We start from the raw sequence: 17,873 nt of genomic DNA, 5'->3' as shown, positions 1-17,873 counted from the left end.
TAACAAAATATTGGTGAAATGAACTAGTTTCGCGGCAGATAATGCGTTATATAGAGGCTGCCCTTTGGTGCCCCGATCACTCGCATTATATGGATATACACGGCGCTCCACTGGATCTAATTTCGTCCGAACGACTCCAAATGACACCAAAGTTATCTCGGTGAGTAAATGATCGTATTTTATGCTAGAAATAAGGTCCAGGTTGTAAAAAACGGTAGTTCCCCTTTAACTTATCTGTGGTTTTGCATAAACGTACTTAGCAGGCATTAGTTCAGATGACCGGGTTGGAGAAAGACGCTGAATGTCCGCTGTGTGTCTGTCTGCTCTGCTCTGCCATTGTGTGTATGTGTAGCTGAGCCCCACCCTCGTTCAAACAGACACACAGAGAGCAGAGGAGAGAGACGGAGACAATGATGTAACCAAGTCACTACATTTTTAGACCTGACGCTATTATTGCCAAGAGGTTGATGCCCAGAAGTTTCCTGAACACAGCAAAATACTGAGAAAATAAGAAAATACAGGCACATGGACGGATCAGACGCTGCCACACACGCCTACTTAGGTTTTAATACTTCTTCAAATATTAATATTGTAAACATTCAATATGTCTCTCTTGCAGAATATCAGGCCACAGTGTGTATCAGGTCATTTGAGTCACTTTGATGTTATTAAACAAAGTGATAATCCTCTGCTTTATCTCTTTTATTTGCAGGCCGTAGATAACTGCATTGAAGGCTGGCAGTGTTACTTCAACTAAGACAGACACGACCTTCCCGTGTTCTGACAGGTGGGGGAAACGGTGCAGGATGACAATGGCAAAACATGACACCAGCAGGAAGATGTACACAGCCAGGTGGGTGGAGCAGGTCTGCAGTGCTTTGCTGTTCAGTGCCTTGTTCTTACTGCGCAGACATACTGCAGCAATTTTCAAGTAGGTCAGAGTTAGGCTTCCAGTGGAGGAGCCCAGCAGGACCACAGTGTAGCAGAGACCGTAGATGTTATTGATGAGGATATTCTCACAGGACAGCTTGAACAAGGAGGCATTGTCACAGAATGGGTTGAGTATAACTCGCCTGCAGCGCGACAAGCGAATAGTGAGACCTAAGAGGATTGCTACAAGGACAACAGCTGCTGTCCAGGCTCCCACCGACAGCTTCACCACCATCGTCTGGGTCATGATTGTGGCATATTGAAGAGGCTTGCAGATGGCCATATAGCGGTCAAAGGCCATGATCATGAGTATGGTGTGAGTGGTGGCCGCGTAGAGGTGAACACAGAAGGCCTGAATGACACAGTTATTATAATGAATGTACCGCTCTGACGGTGGTATGAAAATTTCTCTAAGTATGTACGGTGCGATGATCGAAGCCCCAAAAATGTCATTAATACTCATGTTGCAGAAGAGCAGATACATGGGCTGGTGGAGGCGCCTGGTGGTAAAGATCAGGGTGACCAGACTAATGTTTGACACCACAGCAAACATGTAGATGAGGAAGAGGAAGATGAAGGCAGGAAGGGAGGATTGGGGGGAGACTTTTAACCCCTCCAGGAGTATGAAATCCTCACTTAAAGTCTGGTTCTCCATATCTGTAAAAAAGCATGAAGATTAGAGATTAGGACAATGTGTCACTGTCTGTGGTATAACAAAGATGCAAAATTGGACTTATAAACTGCATGCAATGTTAAAGTTTAAACTTGTGTTGTCTGTATGAAGATCGAAACGACTTGGCTGGGAGTTTAGGCGCCTTTAGGCCTTTGAATTGTTGAGTGTTTTGTTTAAAACAAATTGTTAACTATTTGGGCCTTCTAAAGATTAGATGAGACAAGAAAATATTAGATGTACATTTGTTGAACACCCATAGGGGAAATTCAATGTGACACAGCAGCACAAGGGAACAGATAGTGGCAGCGCAAGGGTAGGAATCATACTCAGATAAAACAAATAAAAGAGATAAGATGGATTACTATAGAAATGCTATTTACGATAGATAGAGCTGTGTACATATACCTGTGCAATATGCAAAGCTTCCCTGAGATATACAAACAGTGTGTATACTCATACAGACTGTTTGTAGATACATGTGCAATATCTGTGTTACATATCATATTATTTGTACATAAACAAGATAATTCTTTGTGTGAGAAAACATTGTGTCTGTTTGTCCCAGTGATGTACATGTTTCTTTACGTATAGAGCGGGGAAGTGAGATCAGATCTGAAGTGGTCACTCGAGACACATGTTAATACAGGTCTGAACTCCCTCTGAGAGCTAAATCATGAGGCGCTTGAAAACGTAGTCAGTAAAATCTTAAAACCAATTTAAAACTTACATGCATTGAGTAACAAGGCTTAATGTCTCGTTCCACGTTACATAGAACGATCACAGTTATTTCCATTAAGTGAGGAATACAAATTGTAAATTTGAGGTTTGTCTGATTAGTGCATCCTTAGTTACAGACTAGGAAACATTTAAGAAAGAGCCAGAAAAAGATGACAGTCAACTGAATTTTGTCACATTTGTCAGAGATCAAAAATCATCAACCCAACTGAGAGGAAAAATTAAAAATAGGTTGAGTAGTGAATCTAAAAGTAAAAAAGACGGTCTAACATCTGTCAACATTAATTATTCTGCTGTGGAAAAAATATGACAACATTGACACAAATGCTGTTTCAGCTGCTGTGTGTTTGTTAGTATTACCTCGTGCACCCGTGCATCACCCTCCACCTCACAAGAACTGAAACAACACACACTTTTATTTAAAGGTTTGTTGGCCTTCAGCTGCAGCATCACATGTTGACAGGTCAACTGTCACTTGGCAACCACTGACTGAGCATCATCAGAGTGTCTCTGTAATAGTGATGTAATTATAGCTGCATAAAGATTGACCCTGAAGATAATAAAAAGATGACTAGGCAAGGCAAGTTTACTTATACAGCTCAATTCAGACATGAGGCAACTCAAAGTGCTTTTACAGGGGCATTAAATAAAATTAAAAGACATTAAAAAAGAAGTTAAAAATAAAGAAAATAAGCTGAACTAGAGTCGGTTTAAAAAAGACAAGACTAAAAGTTACAGTGCAGTTCAAGATATTGATCAAAGTCTTAAAATTGCTTCAATAAAAAGCAGTGGCAAACAGAAAGGTCTTCAGCCTTGATTTAAATGAGTTGAGAGTTGGAGCTGCAGTTTTCTAGGAGTTTGTTCCAGATATGTGGTGCATAATAGCTGAACGCTGCTTCTCCATGTTTAGTTTTGACTCCAGGGACTGAAAGCAGACCTGTACCTGACGACCTCCGAGGTCTGGATGGTTCATAAAGTGGCAGCAGATCAAAAATGTATTTTGGCCCTAAATCATTCGGTGCTTTATAAACCAACAGCAGGATTTTGAAATCTATTCTTTGACAGACAGAAAGTCAGTGTAAAGATCGAAGAACTGGAGTGATGTGATCTACTTTCTTGGTTCTTGTTAGGACTCGAGCAGCAGCGTTCTGAATCAGCTGCAGCTGTCTGATGGATTTTTTAGAGACTCCTGTAAAGACACCGTAACAGTAGTCGAGTCTCCTGAAGATAAATGCATGGATACGTTTTTCCAAGTCTTCCTGAGACATAAGTCTGTTTATCCGTGATATGTTCTTAAGGTGATAGTAGGCGGACTTTGTAATTAATGACTGCACCAAGATTTCTGGCTTGGTTTGTAGTTTTCAACATTACAGACTGAAGCTGAGCACAAACTTTTTGTCGTTCTCCCCTGGCTCCAACACGTGTTTTTTCAGTTTTCTCTTTGTTTAACTTGGTTAGATATTCAGTTTTTTGCAGTGTATGATATGATACCCATATCTTATGATACTATACTTCCTCATACCAAAAATTAAGTCGTGTGGTCTGAGCCATGAGGCTTGTGTTTAGAGATGTAATTTAAATATGACCTCACTGTCTCACCACCAGTTTGTTTGTTGTTGCTACAGACATAGTTTGTTAGTTACTACCACAAGCCTTAGCTGACCCGACCTACCACCCCAAGACCAACTGGACTAAGTAAACAAGCTCCTGCTTTTTTGTAGAGGAAAGTTTCTCTCTTTAAACTCAACAAATAGCATGAAATCACCAGTTGGCTCACTCAGTATTTTCTGGACAAATCAAACTACTTTTATATTGTGACTTTTCTTATACCTTTGTGCAAACCACAGCATAGTGTAGTGGATTAACAATATACACAATGACATATTTGTATGCATTCTTTTTTTCATCTGTGTAGTTGTAATGTGCACACAGATACAAATGAATGTAACAGAGTTCCACAATGAGAACAATTCAAAGAAAACAGACACATGATATGAACTATTTCCTTGGTACTACGTGAACAGTGAGAGTCATCAATAGTGAGTGTTCAATTATTCCTTTTAGTGGTATTTCATTTTGGATCTTAAAAAAATACTATAGCGTAACAGATAGCAGAAGTGACAGGAGTTCCCCCTTCAAATCAACAACAAAATTATATAGAAGACAAAACAGATTCATCATCACAATAAATTATTTGGGAAAATCTTTTGATATTTAAATGCCAATAATCTATTAATATATGTATACATACTTGACCCATCAGACTCCATGTATGTAATATTTTAGTTATACATCAGTCTTTAAAAATGAGGATAAAAAAAGCACAGACAAGCACATTTTTCTAAATGACGTTTTGACATAAATTCATTTGTACTTCCAACAACATGATGACAAAACCTTTTTGGAGGGGAACAAATGTAAAATAAATTGTATTTCTTTAAACGGAAGCCAGTAAATAATCCATTGAAATCGTCTTCATTATGATGGCACTGTTTTCTTGGACTCAAATAGCTTTGACAAGAATTTTCGTACCTCTTTTGACTGCACACCATAAATAATGGGGTTGAGGCTGCCGGGGATGATATGAAACAAAATGGCACAGAGTTTTCTGTAATCTGAGTACTGAGGGAAGCGATGCAGGAGGATGATGAGCATCCCACATAAAAACATAATGAGATATACAAACAGATGAGTGCTGCAGGTCTTCAAGGCTTTACTGTTCAAAGACTTGTTATTACTGGTCAGACAGACGACTGTAATCTTTGTGTAAGTGAGAACCATGGCGCCTATAGAAGAGGTGAACAGGACGACAGTGAAAGTGAGGCCATAGATATTATTAATAAACACATTCTCACAGGACAGTTTAAACAAGGAGGCATTATCACAGAAGGGGTTTGTGATCATCGTCCTGCATCGGTTCAGCCGCATGGTCAGACCGAGAAGAATCCCGACCAGAACAAAGGCCACTCCCCAGGCAGAAACTGTCAGCTTGATCACCATATTGTTGGTCATTATGGCAGCATAGCGCAGAGGATTACAGATGGCCACATATCTGTCAAAGGCCATAATCATGAGCACAGTGTGAGAAGCAGTACCAAACATGTGTGTGGAAAAAGCTTGAACTACACACTCATAATAACTGATGAGACGCTCAGAGGGAGGCAGCAAAATGTCTGAAAGCAAACGAGGCACCATGATAGAGTTCCCAATAATGTCATTAAATGGCAGGTTGCAAAAGAGGAGATACATCGGCTGGTGAAGGCTCTTGTCAATGAAAACCAGAACTACAATCCCCACATTGGCTAGTATAATAACCAGGTATGACAAAAAGAAAAAGAAAAACACAGGATACACGGAAACTTCAGTGACTTTCAATCCCTCCAGCTGGAGGGTAAAGCTGTTCAAAGTGTAGTTTTCCATCAGCCTGAAACAAAAGAAACAAAACTGATTCATCACATGTATAAAGTTCAATCTATTATTGACCATTAACATGATCTATGATTAACATTTCTGCAAATACAAACAGAGGAGGGAGAGCTTTGACTACAGAGAGTAATTCATGAAAAAACATTTCAAAACCCAAAGGACTTAAGTCTGGTTGTTGCCAGGCCACAATTTAACTTGGATATAATAGAAATAGTTCAGTCATTAACAATATAAACATAATAAAGAGCCTTAAAGCATTCAGATATTACCTTTTATTTTCTATTATCTTTTGATTTTGATTTTCTATCACCCACCAGCCAACCCTCTGCCAGAAGACCTCACCCACTGTCTCAGCTTTTATAAAGAGGTTCAGTCATGGTGATGTAATCACGTAATCAAGTCGTCACCATGGAGAGTATCCAGCAACAAAGGTAGTCACAGACATCCTGCTTTTGTTCGAACATCCTTGCAAGGGATGGATTTGATTTGTGTCTCATAGTCAAATCTAATCTACTTCCAGGAGTTTGGTTTTCAGAATGATGCCACAATAATGAAAGAGGTGAATGAAGTCTGTTAGTCTACATCAGGGTACCAGAACTAGCCAGATATTGTCCAGGAGTTCCTCAAGTCAAGCTAGCCAAAATCAACCCAAAGTTTTATTTGCACTGGACCAGTATTACTATGCGATTTAGAAAATCACGAGCTTGGGAATGGCTGCATTCATGTATGGACAGATGTCAGAATAAAAGGGCTGCCTTGTAATAAGCCGCCTAAGGAGCTGTTTGGATTTCTGTGCCCTGCTCAAGGGCACTCTGGCAGTGCTCAGGAGTTGAACTGGCACCTCTCCAGCTACGAGTCCACACTCTGTACTGACCAGTCCATGCAAGTCTTCAGCCGGCCACCTTCTGGTTCCCGAGCCAAATCCCTACAGTCTTATTTTGCCCACTTTCTGCATGTGTTTAAAGCATGAATACACGTTTGCAGCATATTTAGATCAGCTGACAGATGCTTTGTGGCTGCATTTGATATTTAACAACCTTTGTTGCTCCTAACCTTCTCTGGCATTACTTCTAAACCTCATTATAGCCGATCTCACTGCACAGCTGTTGGCTGCCGATCAACATAATCGCTCAGTTGTCCGACGACAGAAAACAGGTGTTAGAAAAATGTGTCCCCAAATATAGCAGAAATATTGCAGGTACTATGCGGTGGAATTTTTACTTCACAAATTACAGACATGATAGATTCTCTAGCGATTAAGATCATAAACATCCTCCGCAATTTTTACAAATTACCAGAGGTCCAAAGGTAATAATAGTCCCATGTGAATAGGGCTAAAGTGGGCAACTGTAAATCATCCAGTATCATCCAGTAATGGTGAAATGACTAAGTCTGTGAAGCCTCCCATGCTGAGAAATGTAATGTGAATATGACCTCATTGTTTCACCACCAGAGTGTGTTTGCTGTTGTTACCGCCACAATGCATTAATTACAACCATGAGCCTCAGCTGACCCCGACCTCCCACCCCGACACCAGGAGGGCTGAATCAACAAGCTCCTGCTTCTCTGTAAAAGAAAGATTGTCTTACTCAGTTTGGGTTTCCCCAGGGGGTTCTCAAGAGAACAAAATACTTCTATATCGTGACTTTTCTTACAACTTTGTGCCAACCACAGCCACATAATGTTTAACATCACGGAATGACACAATAAATTATCTTTGCATGAGGTGTTATTGGCTTTCTCCTGCCTGCTCTACATTTTACATACTTTTTATTTGAATCGTTTTGCATTGTCATCCATGCCTTTTGAAAGATGGATCCAAGCTCTTTTTATATGATGTTTTTCAACCATGTATTGTCTCTGGTGGTATGCCATATTAAATATTATACTTGGGATTTGTACTATGGGGCATCCAGGCAAGGCTTTATTGCCAGTTGGGCAAGAAGGGCAACTTCCCCCAAGCCCCAGGCTTCTCGACTGAATGCAATTCAAATGGTTTTGCTAATTAGACTATATTCTGAATTGTAAGCTTACCTTGTGGCACAATCTTTAGTAGTATTCATGAGCAGTAGTTTGATCAACGATGGAAAAAAAAATAGACATACTTTTGCGAGATCTCACAAATTTTTTTTCATTAATGTCAATACACTTCAGGTCAATTCAGCACGGTTGATGCTAGAATGGATGGGCCAGAGGAACAGGGGGAGGGACACTGGATCTCTGCTATGATCACTTGTTAACCTCATCAGTAGCTTACGATGAAACAACTTATCACAGCAGCATGGAAGAGTTTCTGACTAAGATCAAAGCATGGTGGATTGCAATTGTATCTGACTGCATCCTCTGGTTGTGACTCTGATTTGGTTGCCATTGGTTTTTAAAACAAATGGCCAATGGTGGTGCTGATACAGCAGATTGCCAGTTATTGTTTCCCCAGTAAACACACTGACCTATTCGGCTCGCAGCTGTATCTCTGAGCTAGGAACAGTGGGAAGGCCGGGTGTCCACAGGGTCGGCTGCCCCTCCATACACACCGAGCTCGGACACAGCAGACTTAACATTACTTGGTTTCGGCAAAGCATTTTTTGTGGGGTTGCTTGTGGAGGGGCAGCCTGCCCTTTGGACACCTGTCCTGTCCTGCAACCGAAGAAGAGGTTCATGTGTTTGAGGTGGAAACTTCAGGTCACTGTCCCTGTTTTAGGACCAATGCTGGCTGCAACTCCAAATATTTGAGATGACAAATCAACATTTCATGTTATTTGTTGAGTTAAAATACAACACTTTTGTGAATTATTCATTGGCCATTTGCTGTAATCTTCTATGGTATGAAATGGTCTTCATGCTGCTTTGTACATATGTGTGTTTTGCTGTTCTATGTTATTGTTGGGCTGTAATGAGCTTCCTGGACGACCCGGAGCTCCCAGGTGTCTCAGTGACCAGCAGGTTAATAGAATTACTGTAAAAACCACAGTGAGGCGTTCAGGGACCGTCGGACAGGGAGCTGCTCTCTTCTCTGGAGGGACTCTAGCCTGCAGGCCGGCCTTCTGTCTTTACTCTGACACTCATTTCATCATTGCTGCTTTCTCTGAACCTGCAGCTGTGTGTGTATTTGTGATGCATGATAGCTAAATTTGTATAACAGTGATTGATTTTTAGTATTTCTTACAGTACAGATCTATACTATATGCCTCTAGCAAAGTGCATGTTTTTAAGAAAGCATATTTTTGTTTTTTCATCTGTCATCATCCAGAATAGAGAGGTTATAGATCAGACATGTTAAGTCTAGCTTAACACAAAGACTGGATGCAGGGGGAAATTGCTGGCCTATCTCTGTCAAAAGAGAGAGAATAGGTTTCACCGAGTATAGCAGCTAATTTGTAAGGTGAAGTAATTACAGTATCTTTTAGTTTTTAAACATATCTTAATAATTATTGGATAAAATCCATTAGCCACACAATAATCAAGATGGCTGCCATATCAGTGTCAACCAGGTCATAAACACTTTTTCTTAAAGTCATATTTTCAGATAGATGTTTTTATTACACTGTGTAAAATGGTCTCATCTTACCCCCACTCTCTCAGATGATAGTACTGCTCTACAAGATGGCCAATGAACTTCTTGATGTACCACAGTAACCAAAGCATCCTAATCGGTTCCTCATGCGCAAATAAAATGACCATTTTTGTAGGTTACATCATTTCTAATAAAAGTTGTTCATGCACATTTTCACCCTACTCTTAAAAATATTTAGAGCAGATGGCAGATATACAAAAGGATTTCTGATGTTACAAACCTGTGATTCCACACCAGTATCATCAAATTTGGCCTGAACACTTTTTTTTTGCTCATGTGCTGTATTTACATGTCAGTACCAGTCTGTGTGCTAAGCTAGGCTACTTGATATTACCTCACCTGACACTGGGTAACACAGAAAACAAATGGGTTTGAATATTACCCTCATTCATTCAGTCATTTATCAGTTTTGAGTAAAATGGTCCAACAACTTTAGATGGATTGAAATTATAATTTATGTGAATTATGACTCATCTAGCGCCGTCATCAGGTCAACATTTTATTGTGTCCAACACTTTGGTATATGATCAAATACCTGCAAAACTAATAATTTTCCCATCAGCCTCAGCTTAACTTCGCTTCGTATTAGCGTGCTAAGATGCTAAACTAAGATAGTGATCATGTACATGAACATCACACCAGCTGACCACTGGCATGTGAGCATGTTTGAACACATTCCAGTGATGTTTCAGTGATTTTTATCAAACTTTACTGATTGAATCTCTTTCTTAGTCTTAGTGGACGGTAGAAAATCAGCAGCCAGAAGTTTTGCCATGAAGTGAGTCTCTGTTGATCCCAGGAGCTTTCATTAGCTCCTCTGATCTCTGATAAACATCTATTAGTGTCCCTCTCTCTCTCTCTCTCCCACAGGACTAATTACCATCAGAAACTGTTGATAAGTGTTTTGTTCATCAGCTCACTGTGGACCTCATTAATGATCACATTTGTTTCAGAATCATTAACACTCATTACTGGCTGCCGTGGTAACTGAAACACACAGTGATGAAACTGGTGGACCACCAGGGGGCAGTATGGTCCCCTGAGCTCCCAACATGCAACAGTTCAAACAAACTTTTGACTTTCTAACCACAAACAAACACAGTGAGTGCCCCCAGGGTCTGACCTGAACAAACATGAGAAGTTTCATCATACAAGTTGAACAAGTAACACTTTTGTTTCTTCACACTGAAGAACTCCAAACTCAAACGTCTGAGTTGTCTGAAAAATACAAATGTTCAAATTCTGAAAGGTGAACAGCAGAATGTTGCTTTATATCTTTCTGGAGCCACAGTTACATTGCTACAAGTAAAAATGTGATATAGATTAATACATTAACCCAGTCTAAATATTCACTATTTAAAGCTATGGTCTACGATTTGAAAGATTTGTTATTATTATTAACATCATTTAGATGGTGGTTATGACCCAATAGTACCACCCACACAATGTGGAGAGTAAAAGGAACCAAAAAAATCCATTCTCTCTAGTGTCTGTAAAACTGAAAAGAAATTGACCAATAGGAACCATCCGGCCCGGATGGTTCCTATTGGATCAATTTTCCGATCCAATCCTCGCTCACTCTCCTGCTCCTGCTCACGTCTGGTCCCGACCCACTTCCGCATTTGAAACTACAAGCGACAAGAGGTTTGTTTTGCCCTGAGCTGTTCAGCTGCCTCTGCTTGCCCCACTGACAAAGAGTCAAAGAAAGAAAGTCTGTCACTGAAAAGACACAAAGCGGAGATGTGAAACAAAGAGGGCTCAAACCGAATAAACATCGGGTCATCGTTTGAACGGTGGCGAAAGGTCCGTGAAGATATGGACCCGGTGCTGATACAGCGGCGTTTCTGTTGAGCAGGTAACCTTCGTCTCTATTGTGGATGTTGTGACACAGATAAGTTTCATGGCGATGCTGCTGATGACTGTGAAAGCTGCCGTTAGTTTGTTTCTGTGTTATTAGACGGTGTCTGTCTCTGCAGTGTTGTCAACACTTGTTTACTTGTTCGACGGAGACGTTAGCCTCTATGCTAGCATTGTAAGCTAACAACAAGCTAACATTGCTAACATGTTTACACCAAATCAGCCTATTTATTTGCTCGTGGCAGCTAAATGAAGCAGCAAGTAAGATGAATGAAGGGATGGATGAATCCCAACGCGAAGCGGAGGGGTTTCGGATTTATTTCCGGATTTTATCTTATTTGTCCGGATTTATTTCTCCATAACAACCTCTCGCCCGGTCACTGCTCAGCTGTTTTGCTAACCCTCCTCCCGGTCTTGTCCGTTTGTTTTCAACGAAGCCTTTGCTAAATCAATATGATGGATTATCATATAGGCGTTACGATGTGTGTATTTGTGTGTCTTATCTGTCATAAACAAGAGATTACGGTTTACGGGCACGTTTGTGTCGCGGTCTGTGTGAGTCTCGGAGCAGCTGTGTGTGTCCTAGCTGCTGTCTGGTGCTACTCAGACAGCACCAGGGACACACACAGCTGCTCTGAAACTCACACAGGTTTGTTTTTCAGCCACAATGTGGAAGCGATCGTTGTGATGAAAGCTGACGGCAGCATCTGTTAGTCTCTTGGCCCTCAATAACTTTTAGAAGTGGCTAACTTAGCTGTTCTAACCTATTACGTAGCTGTAAGGTAACGTAGCTGTAGCATGCTAATGACGTTACGCTAGCTTGGCTGTGGAGCTTAGCTGTGGACATTGTAATGACTTACAAGATTTACGTGAGTTTCAACGTGCATTGTCATAACTTTATCTATGAATCCGACATCGTTACTCCGCATTCAAAGCTGGGCTGTATTTGGTTTCTGCCGGCTCGTTGCTCTTGGTGCTTGTTGCGGGACGTATAAAGTTCGTTGAAGAGAAAAAAAAAGCTTGTAGCCGGAGGGGGTGTGTCGCGGTACCGAGGGGAGAGCGATACAAGCTCGGAGGGGAGGGGTTAAGGAGCACAGAGGGGAGGGGTGTGTGTGTGGGGGGGATGCTTTTTTCAAACCTTTCTCAGATCGTAGACCAGAGCTTTAAGTCTTGTAAGTCCAAAAGCAGAAACGGTTCCAAACCTCATCATACGCATATAAAAAGTAGTAAGTAAGTTATTAATTAGTGAATTATTTTGGCCAGGATAAATCGTGACCTGAATCTTTCATATCGCCCCACACCTAGTCCCTTTCAGCTAAAGCCATGACGTAAGCTGGTCTTCCTCGGGTTTCACGCAATACATTTCCTGCAAATATCCAACATCAAGTCATTAATCAGCCAGTTGAGTCATCAGTTTATAGTCTTTTGTGTCTTTTTTCTTAAAGGTCCAATTTGTAATACTTTCCAACTCGTCAAATACTGACATTCTGGGATGGCAGCAGAACCGACGTACAATCCCAAAGTGTCTTTATTAAGTATTTGACAAGTTGGGACTGAGACTCAAAACTCCTCTTTCACACAAATTGGACGAATCTGGAATTTGTTAAAATAATGAGATCAGTTAAGTAATGACTCAATAAATTACAGCGGTTTTGAGGAGATTTGTCCTCAATCTCAGAGGTATGAGATCTCCCAAACTGCCTGTCTGGTCAGTTAGTTATGTGTGTTTCAGATGTAGACTGTGGTCAGAAAAACACTGTGGTTTCTTGTCATTCAAGACATTCCTGAAGAACAGAAGATTGGATTTTAATCTTTTTTCTACATGAAGCCATGATTTCTGTACATTGAAACAAGTGGAAAGCTGATCTGGTGTCTGCAGGATGTTTCTGTCCGCAGGCCTCATCAGCAGCTTCACTAACATCTGAATGACTTTGTAGCTTAGAAACAGCCGTTTTCACCTCAGTCATCTTGTTCAAGATTTGAGGCAGTTCTGGTTTTTACTCATCAGAGTTTTCAGACGTCTCAGCGGATGTGGCTTCATGAGTTCAGGCAGTAAAAACTCCAAACCTTGTGTTTTTTTCCAGGAAGTTGTGGAAAGTGTTGTAAACAGCAGAAACACCATCAGAGCGTTTTTTTTATCTAAACCCCTTCTGAATCTTGTGGTTTGTCTTTCATGGATTCATGTTGAACCTGTTTCTGTTTGAGTGGATGTAAACAGAAAGCAAACATTACTCTACATCCTCTGTGTGTCATCACAGGGAAGATAGATGATTTACTCCTGGTGAGGTTAGGACCATCTTTACAGTGTGAGAGTACAGCTGTGAGTCAAGGTCAGGAGGACTTGCTCTCACTTTATGGAAATAAACATTTGATGCTTTATAATCATATTTTTCTGCTGAATCAGTGAAGCTGGACTTTAGTTCTATTTCCATCTTTCTGTCTGTTTCCTGTTGTACGTTTCTGAAAGACACAAATATGTATCTCCTCGTTTATATCATAACATTTCTACATGTGTATGAGCTGATTCTCCTCTCATGAGAAAACAGACCAGGGGATGGTTGTGGCGTTACATCCAGACAAGATGGCTGCCGAGCGAGAGGCCACTGTGTCAGACCACTTCATACGACTAAACTGGGTACGTTGGCGACCGTCGGAACATTTTGCAGCTTTGTTTGTGGCATCAAAATCAGGTTTGTCTAAGTAACTGTTTGATCTAATCTGAAGTGATCTGACCTGATCTGATCCGACCTGATCTGGGGGTTTCACTCCCATTAGAAGTTGGAACTTTTTACCGTTTTTCATTAGTCTTTTTTCTGTTCTGATCAAACTCAGGAGAAACAGGTATGTAGTTATCTAAAAATTACAAAGATATAATTGCTAAAGGGAGCAGGAACGCTCCTGACAGAGTTGACACCTGCCTCCCAGTCACAGAGCTGCAACGATTGATCAAGTAGGTGTCGGCTATTAAGTTTGCTTTCCTCCTCTGTGACAGTAAACTAAATATCTTAATGTTGTGGACAAAACAAGACATTTGAGGGACGAAACAATGATCGACATTTATCACCATTTTCTAAACTGATCGATCATGTAGAGAATAACAGACGGATTGATAGATGATGAAAATAATCATCTGTTGCAGCTCCACAGAATGTGATTCTTGTTCCTTCACTGTACGTTCAGAGTTTTCATTGGTTTGATTCGCCTGTGGTGGATAAAACATGATGTCATGCCCGATGTGTGAGAGGTCATGATGCAGGGCCGTTCATGGTGTCAGATGAAGTGAGACTCATTCTGCTCTAGTTGGCCTCTATGTGCCTCTAAATCTGAGGAGCCCAAACTTTTTCCCTTTGAGAGCCAAAGTTGAAACTTAACGATGGACCGTGTGCAAAAAGGAAACACCTATTGTTCTGTACTGTATTGTTATGGACCCCGACTTCCCTTAATTGACTGACTTCCTGCCTGTCTGCCAGAATCTGCAAAAATAAGGAATAACAAGGGATTCTACATAAGAAACAAAAACAAAAAAAGTATTAGTTCCATAACAACCTCCAGATGCTGCTCTGAAAACTTCATTAAATTGAGATAAGTGATTGAAAATATATTATTTACAAATTACATTGCTATAACTTTAAAAAAAAAAATTGCTCTTGTTTTTATTACAGCAAGTTATGGAGGTGTCATTATACGTTAAATCTGAATCACATATATATATATTGTAATCTTAAGCAGCGTTTCACCTTAGATGCATCATTACTTTCTGCTGGTGCCATTTTTATTTTCCACCTCTGTCCAAATTAAACAAATCAAGCCTCTTCCAAAGAAAAGTCACCAATAACTGAATCTGTCAGTTAAATGTAGTGAAGTAAAAAGTGCAATAATTTGTAGTGGAGTGGAAGTATGAAGTGGCAATAAATAGAAACTCAAGTGAAAGTTAATGTGCTTTCCACCACTGATCGTCAGTTACTTCTCAGACAGAGAGGTAAATGTGACACAACCTGAGGAGGTGATCCAGGATTTGATGTGACTCTGGCTCCACCTGCTGCTCACAAAACTACACAACCGCCAGATTTTCTTCTGTCGTCCTGAAGACAAACGCTCAAACTGTTTCCAAGAAGTCAGCAGATAAAATGAGTTGTTGTGTTTCAGTCACTCTGCTGCTTCGCTCCTCATTTAACATTCACCTCATAGATTATTAATGAATGTGTCCCGTCTGTCTGTCTGTCTCTGCTCTTAGTGTCCGCTATTTATTATTTATTATTAAAATCATCATTTGTTCATTAATTGATTAGTCAACTGCAAGAAAATAATCAGCAACCATTTTGAGAATCATTTAAGTGATTTTTCAAGTGAAAATAGTAAATATTTGATAATGTTGCTACATTTTAACATGTGGGGCTTTTGGTCAGAATGAAGACAACACTGATTTTTCATTCTCTTCTTAATAGACTAGAATAATCAATTTAATAAAGAAAATAATCAGTAGATTGATCAGTAATGAAAATAAGTTGTATCAGATGTAATAAACTGTTAATAATATCATTCATTTCTTATTTTATTCACTTTACTGTAGTTTCCTGTTGTGTTTGTGGCAGTAGAGTCTGGACAGTGTTGACGAGACGTCGGGACATTTTCCAGCCGTGTTTGTAGCAAAACAAAAACAGGTATTTAAAGCAAAATCATGATGTTTCCTAACTCTGACCAAGTGGTTGAACCTAACCAGACCATAAGCACAGCGCCGTGACGGGAGAGAGATTTCAAATTGAACCGAAAGAAACGGAAAGTTTTAACTTATCTGTGGTTTTGCAGAAATGTACATTTATTCCGATGCATCAGAACCTGATGAACGTCATGATTTTAAGTTTTCATCAGTATTAAAGTAATCCAGTGGCTGCACTGCAAACAGGAGCTGCAGTAGCTAATTCAGCAAAGTCTAAATGGAGACAGTTTGCAAATATATAAACTGTATATAAAAAAAATACATGGGGGGGGCGTGGCATAGTATTACACTTGATCCATGATCCATGCTTTGCAATATACTTGTCCTTGTAAAAAGAAACTTAAAGAAGAACAATCAACCTTCTTTAATCAGATTCATTTGGGGGGTTTCTGGTCTCAGGCTGTAAGATTATATACGTGGGTCTGAAGACTCCTGCAGCTCACCTTCCTCCTTCCTCTTTTCTTTTTCTCATTCTCAAGCGCTTCACCACTTAGGGTTCAAATTCCAGTTCCTCCCCCTCTCCTCTCTCCTCCCTCCGCCCTCGGCTGTGGGCCGAAAGAACTGGAGGACTGTCAGCTGCTGGAAGGACTCAATGGTTTTGGTAGATCACCACGACAGGAAATCGCAGAAACTGAGGCGAGCTGCTGCGTTCACAGTGAGTCTGAATGAATCATTTCTGTCTCTTCTGTCTTACTGAGACTCATCTGCTTCATTAGAGCTGGTTTGTAAAAGCAAGAAAGTTTCTGGTTGTTTTTCTTTGCAAACTAAAATCAAACAATGCAAAGTGTCAAGGAAGTTTAAAAGGAGAGTGAATAATCTGATTTATTGACTGCTGAGTTGATTCATGAATGGAAGCTGCTGCTGTTTTGGTTTTTTCAGCATGACAGTCAATGTTGGGAAGTAACTAAGTATTTACTGTACATATGTTTTTATAAAAAGGCAAACACTCAACAAGCTCGCAGTTTTATATTTTTTGCACTTTTGTTTCGCCAAGTACAAAAATCACATAATCTCAAACTTAAAGTTTAATATTAACACAGTAATTCTAGTTTAAACTGAATGAAAACAGATGTTTTTAAGGTTTGATGCCCCTTTTTTAACACCAATGAAATGAGTCCTCAGCAGATCGTAATGATCTGTGACCACGTGAAGCTAAATTAAAACGCGCTCTGGTTTGTAGACCACCTTCACCAAACTGAGCTCAGAGTGATGCGGCAGTCTCACTCATTCTGCGTCCCACAGTGACTCTCAGTCATGTTGCTGCAAATGTCTGGACTGTCTGACCCACAGAGTGACTGACAGGAGGCTTAAAATACAGATTTCCAACAGTGAAGTGAAGTTCACAGAGAAAACAGCAGATTCAGTTGTCACAGACCACGCTGCAGTTTCATAACCGCCTCCAGATGCTGCTCTATATATACATATATATATATATATATATATATATATGTCTTAATGACCAAACCTTTGTTATATTCACTGCCTGGCTGAAAAAAAGTCACCACCTGGATTTAACTTCCTTTGGATAATTACTGCAGTGATTAAGATGTTTCACAATATTGTGAAATGTGAAGAGAACTCAAGGGATTGGGACTAAATAGCTGCGTAGCCTTAAGAAAACCACCTATCAGTGAGGCTAATCTGAAAAAAAGCTTCAGTGTGTGAGGGAGCATAAAGATCGGACTGTGTGTTATGGTGTTATGACCTGGGGTTGATTCAGTTGGTCAGGTTCAAGTTCAGTAACATTATGTGCCCAAAAAATGAGGTTAGCTGACGACCTGAATGTACTGAATGAGCAGGTTTTCCCTCAAATTGTGAAAGAGTGGTTCAGGGAGCATGAGACGGGTCGACCACCACAGAGTCCAGACCTGAACCCCACTGAGAATCTTTGGGATGTGCTGGAGAAGACGGCCCGACTCTCCCGTCATCAGTACAAGATCTTGCAGAAAGATTAATGCAAC

The 17,873-nt window shown here is 40.3% G+C and overlaps 3 protein-coding genes across 6 annotated transcripts in view; 1 reads left to right on the top strand and 2 right to left on the bottom strand.

Moving 5' to 3' along the window:
* The window catches only part of slco2b1 (solute carrier organic anion transporter family, member 2B1), a 60,354-nt gene that overhangs the window by 11,897 nt on the left and 30,584 nt on the right, over positions 1 to 17,873 (top strand). Inside the window, exons 3-5 of one of the 4 annotated variants that reach the window (XM_084373584.1) lie at positions 713 to 853; positions 15,766 to 15,856; positions 16,392 to 16,567. The gene's annotated coding sequence lies outside the window, so the exon portion shown is untranslated. The remainder of the gene's footprint in view (positions 1 to 712; positions 854 to 15,765; positions 15,857 to 16,391; positions 16,568 to 17,873) is intronic. The other 3 variants (XM_084373586.1, XM_084373585.1, XM_084373587.1) reach the window with 3 other exon arrangements.
* Positions 641 to 2,742, bottom strand: LOC311269011 (olfactory receptor 8G17-like; the record flags this gene model as incomplete). The annotated part of the gene is made up of 2 exons (XM_084372993.1): positions 2,699 to 2,742; positions 641 to 1,587 (listed from the first exon to the last, which is right to left on the bottom strand). The coding sequence occupies exon 2, from the start codon at positions 1,583 to 1,585 to the stop codon at positions 641 to 643; it is 945 nt and encodes a 314-aa protein (XP_084229119.1). The 5' UTR covers positions 1,586 to 1,587; positions 2,699 to 2,742.
* On the bottom strand, positions 4,817 to 5,773 carry or70b1 (olfactory receptor, family 70, subfamily B, member 1; the record flags this gene model as incomplete). Its single annotated transcript, XM_084373620.1, has 1 exon — positions 4,817 to 5,773. The coding sequence occupies exon 1, from the start codon at positions 5,756 to 5,758 to the stop codon at positions 4,817 to 4,819; it is 942 nt and encodes a 313-aa protein (XP_084229746.1). The 5' UTR covers positions 5,759 to 5,773.

Source organism: Pagrus pagrus (genome assembly GCF_965226575.1).
Source record: "Pagrus pagrus genome assembly, chromosome: 14".
NCBI lineage: Eukaryota > Metazoa > Chordata > Actinopteri > Spariformes > Sparidae > Pagrus > Pagrus pagrus.
The sequence above is the reverse complement of the archived record's forward strand: the minus strand, read 5'-3'. Positions and strand labels throughout refer to the sequence as shown.